The 5144-nt window shown below is 43.9% G+C and overlaps 1 protein-coding gene across 7 annotated transcripts in view; it reads left to right on the top strand.

Annotated features, from left to right (window-relative positions):
- Positions 1-5144, top strand: part of CUNH4orf51 (chromosome unknown C4orf51 homolog) — a 69843-nt gene that overhangs the window by 38376 nt on the left and 26323 nt on the right. Inside the window, exons 4-8 of one of the 7 annotated variants that reach the window (XM_017881508.1) lie at positions 1169-1229; positions 1577-1650; positions 3819-3985; positions 4177-4423; positions 5050-5132. In XM_017881508.1, the coding sequence (XP_017736997.1) occupies positions 1169-1229; positions 1577-1650; positions 3819-3926 (243 nt within the window). In that variant the 3' untranslated portion in view covers positions 3927-3985; positions 4177-4423; positions 5050-5132. The other 6 variants (XM_017881510.1, XM_017881509.1, XM_017881511.1 and 3 more) reach the window with 6 other exon arrangements.

Genomic DNA, 5144 nt, shown 5'->3' with positions numbered 1-5144 from the left:
AAAAAAAAAAAAAAAAAAAAAAAAAATATATATATGTATATACACATATGCCATATAAGGAGACATTTAAGGTTTTCTAACTTATAACTACTGTAACCCATGCTGTGATCAACAAAATTTGAATATACATTTTTGCAGCTGTAAAATCATCTCTTCAGGGTACATTCGCATAAGAGGAATTCTTGGGTCAAAAGTACACTTGTTTTACAAATGGCCAAACTGCCTTCCCAAAAATTGGCTTCGTGCCCCAGTAGTGCGTGAGAGTGTCTGTTTTCCTATATCCTCTCTAACACTAGCTTTAAAATATAATCTTGATGTTTTCCAACTTGATAGATGAAGATAGTTCAATTTTCTTTTAATTTCATTTCTTTGATTATTAGTGAAGTCAAGCACCTCCTCCTATGTTTATTCATCATTTACAGTTCTTTCATGAATTGTAATTGATTCTCACTATTTGTGGTTATATTTTGTAAAATCACCATGAATACTGAATTAAGGAATACTGAACCATTGTTCCTAAAGGAAATATAAGGTTAGATTCCTGGGAGCCTCCAGTCACTACATCTTTGCCGACTGATCAATATATAATTTTGTTTTTACGTATGTTTCTGTTTAAAGACACTTAATATATGTTGTTAATTTATTAAGATTGAACTCATGGCTAACAGCACTATAACTAATGCCAGAATGGAGCTTAATTAATTTACAAATACATTTTAGCAAGTAGGTGAATTTGCAAATACAAATTTGTGAATAATTATATTTGAATGATAATGATAGTATATTTCCTTTGTCCATTTTCCTACTAGGGTGTTTAGCTTTTTCTTATTGATTTGTATATGGTATTTTCATATTAGGATTGTACTCTGTTGTCTATATTTTACTGTTATTGTTTGTTATTACAGTGGTGGCTTTTTTTTTTTTTTTTTGAGACAGGGTCTTGCTGTGTTGCCCGGGCTGGCCTTGAACTCCTGGACTTAAACAATCTTCTGTCTCAGCCTCCCATGTGGCTGAAACTACACTGCACTCACAGTGGTGGCTTTTGACAGCAGTATCAGTGCTTTCTGAATGCAGGGGTGGGGAGGAGCAATGTTGGGAAAATGAATTTTATTAGATTTCTATTATTATGAAAGTGGTTGGTATTTATTTCTATCTCTTCTTTTTATAGGCACATCAAATTTGGGATTTTGGTGATTGTTTTTCAACACCTCCAAATTATGGAAAATACTGTAAGCCCCATCCTAAACTACTACTTTATATCCATTTTCTGGCCTTTATTTTAATAGTGGTCTTCATGTGATATTTCCACACCTTTTGCATTTCTGCTTCCTTCCTCCTGGCACCCACATTGTTACATCATGTTATCTCTCCTAACAATACAAAAGGTAGGATGCAGAAATAACAGGAGGGAGAAATGCAAGAGGCATTTGCCACTCATGCTGGTGGCAGAGGCAGGGGCTGCATATGTAAAGATTTGGATCTATTGATTTAAAACAATGTTTGGGAATGTCAGGAAATTTCACTTACAGTAGACTTTATCACAAACACTCATACATTGGCTATCTCTTTACCCTAGGTGTAAGACCTAAAAAGCCAGCACAGGAGGCCCTGATAAACTACAGTCGACGAGGGAAAGGTGTCCTAAAGCATGTAAGCATCTTTCTACTTGCCCTGCAACAGTGGATCTCTGGGGGAGAGTCAGGAAGTGGGGTTCTCAGTGTCTCTACATGGCAGCAGGGGTGGTGGCCTGTGTATGTTTAGAGTTGGTATAAAAGTATTCCCTAAGTTACAATCAGGCAAAAAGCAGAGCTGTTCTGATAAGATAAAGTCTTTCTTAAAGCATCATGAACAGTTTCTTGGGTGGATCTCTCCACAGCTGTTTTGGAAACAAGCCCTTAAGAGGCTTACAGCAGTTGGAATTTCTATTATACTGTCCGAATTTTCATTGGTGAGTTGCTGGGTTCTGCCTGTTGTGAAGAAGGGAGTTCTCCGATAGTCCTGCCCTGCCGCGTATCCACCCTGGGTGCCCAGTGGCCAGAGTTTCCCTCCCCATGTGCCCGTCCTGCCACCCATCATCTACCGTCCCTGCTTCCCCAAAATGACCCTCCAGACCACGGATTCTCTCCTTCCTGATTAGACGTTCTCAAAACCCAGGGCTTTTAAACAGATTGTTAAAATGGGGTTCTTTTTATGTTTTAAATTTCTGGCAGAGACTCTTAGAGAGTAAGTTGAAAGAAAGAATAAAACTGGTTTCTGCATACAAGTTACAACTATTTTGCTATTCTATTACTTTATTAAGATTTCTGTTTAACTTTAAAAAAACTCAGACTCATCCAAAGTAATTATGTTCATTATACCATGGGTTTGATATGCTCGTTATGTGTGTTAGGAAAAAAACAAAAACAAAAAACAAACTCTGACCATTAAAGTAAAAAATGTTATACAAGTACTACCTAACAGTATCACAAGAACCACCAGTTATACATACATTTCACTTTGGAAATGCTGGTCTTTGGGCATTAACTAGCAAATCTGATACATTTCGCTAATGGGAGAGGGTTGAATGACCCACGCTGGTTCCCAGGCGACTTGTCTATTTTAATGATGGTCTTCCAGAAATGGTGCAGTTTTTCTAGACTTTTCTGCTTAGGACCTGATAATGTTCCCAGGCAGCATTTCAAACATGGAAAGCCAGTGCGGTGGCAGACTGTGGAGGGAGTTGTTTGGGGGCATTTGTAGCTGTGTGGTCCCCTGAAAGTTATATTGTGTGGTCAACCAGGGACATCCCTTCACTATAGGGTTGATGCCTGCTTCTAGGAAGGGTAGATGATTTCCTGAAAGTACACTTACTGAAAGCTGGCCTCTTGGGAGTTGCTTGGGAGAATCATTAACTATTGTTAAATAAATAAATCCCTCTTGCCTACATGGAATTGTACTGGTGCCAAGCAATTCCATTGCCAATCAGTGTCTGCAGCTGTTCTGGGGAACAGTTGCTTCTCTCTGTAAGGTTCTTCCCCAACGCCTCCCAGAAAGGGAATTCTCTATACTCAAAGTAGCCGCTTTTAAGTCAATCATTCCCAACAAATAAATGACATTACATCCTGCTCTTGTTTTTGTGGTGCAATAACAGACTAAAAGTACATACACGTGCACACACACACACCACACAATTAATATGGGGCGCATATTTGGAAAACCTTGGACCTAGAGTCCTCACCAAAAAAATAAATCATGACTTTTTATTTATGAGACAAGGCACATCTTAATATTTTTAAATATATATACTTTGAAGGAGAACAAGCACTGAGATATATAAATGCCCGATTTCCTGCATCAAAGCAATAAGTAGAGATTGAATGAAATTTTCAACGATCATTAACACTATTCTTAGTTTTGAAAGTACTTGCTTGCTGGGTAGTGCCTTTGGTAACCATTCTCTAAATATTTATATTCTTGTGTCCTATCTTGAAGAAGTTCCTGATGGAAACTGGAGAGCAGAGCATTCACATCCAGGAATGTAGGGACTAGAGGAATTAGGGAAACCTGGAAAGAATCTTATCAGAGAAGCAGTGGGGGCCGGTTAGAGATTGCAAGAGTTCCTGCCCTTTCTCTCTCCCGCTTTATTAATCTGGCCTTCCTGACAGAGACACAATATATTAAACAGGAAGGTTAAGAGAGATGGAAGAAAACGCAGGATCAATCCCATCTCCTGCTCATGAATGATGTCTGGTTTGGAGGAGACCATTTAATTCCCAATTCTGTGGAAAAGTGACCTTTGCGGATGAGCGAGTGTTGACAACCAGGCCATTTTTCTCCAGCTTCATGGACGGTGCGATTCTGAAAGCAAGGTTGGCTCATCTGAGGATTCAGAAGCTGATCGATACTCTGATTATGGCTGGGGAGGACCCTCATCGCCATTTAACTGAGTTGGAAAACGAAGCCACAATGCTGGAGGCGTGGAGTTTGCTTAATAAACAACTTTGAGGTATGGGGCCCCCCCAACACCCCCCTGCCCAGGAACATCTGGACCCTGGCAAGTTGACTTTCTGGGACAATTCCATGGGCTTCATTTCTCAATTTTTTCCCTTTTTAATTGGTGGTGAGAGAGAAAACTTGTTATAATCTTTATTAAACTTTCCTTTTTAAATAAATACTTGGGACCACATTTATCCGCAGGAACCACAGAAATGGTGCTGCGGCTCCGACCGTCGTGGGCTCCGGCGTCACAGAGCCTGTCCCTCGTATCTGCGAACCCCAGGGAAGGGGGCAGGGGCGTGAGAACGGTTCTTTGTATTCAGAGCGGTCACCCAGCAGAGCTGGAGCCTTCCACCGCCAGGTTTTCCTCCGCGCAAGGCGCCGCCGGGAAGCGAATTGGCTTCGACCGTCGGGGCGGGGTCGCGGCCCTCCCGCCCTGGCTCTCTCGGTAGGCTGCCCGCGCCCCCGGAGCCGCGCCCACGGCCCGCCCACCCGCTGCGTGCCCCTCCCCTCCCCCGTCCGCCTCTTCCCGCTCCTCCCGGCCCGCCAGAGCGGCCGCCTCCTGCTTCCTGCACGGCCCACCTCCTCTCCCCCACGATCCTCTGGCTGTCTCCACGATCCTCCTCCCCTAGCGTCCACGGGCCGCCTCCACCGCCTACGACCCTCCTCCTCTCTTCGCGACCCTCCTCCTGCTGATTCTCCCAGCTACCGCCCGCCTCGTCGCCCCCGCGGAGCGCGCGGGAGGAGGGACCGGGAGCGGCAGGGGCTGCCCGGTGACCTGGGGCGCGGGAAGGAGCCCGCTGCCGTCCAGGCCCGTAAAGGGCCCCGGCAGCCGCCGACTTCCGAGGAAAGGCAGAACGGTGTTTGGTTTACTGAAGTAGCCACCTCCTCCTACCCCCTCTTCCTCCCCAGTCCCCGCTTTCTGCCCCCCACACCCCCTTCCATTTACTCCTAGTTACCAAGACCGCCGTCCTTCTCTTAGGATTTTTGTTGAATAGAAAATACAATTAAAAGTCGCAGCACCACCCCTGCCTCCCGTCCCTCAAACTCCTAGTGATTATTTTTGTCTCTTAGCCCTAGGTTGGGTTAAATACATTCCCCGGGAGCCATCTGGTCTGATTCCCAGCAACCTTCGTATGGTTTCCATTAAGCTCTCCAAAAGCATGCGT

This window comes from Rhinopithecus bieti, unplaced genomic scaffold (assembly GCF_001698545.2).
Source record: "Rhinopithecus bieti isolate Rb0 unplaced genomic scaffold, ASM169854v2 scaffold_12478, whole genome shotgun sequence".
Taxonomy (NCBI): domain Eukaryota; kingdom Metazoa; phylum Chordata; class Mammalia; order Primates; family Cercopithecidae; genus Rhinopithecus; species Rhinopithecus bieti.
Note: the sequence above shows the minus strand (reverse complement) of the source record. Positions and strands in the feature narration are given on the sequence as shown.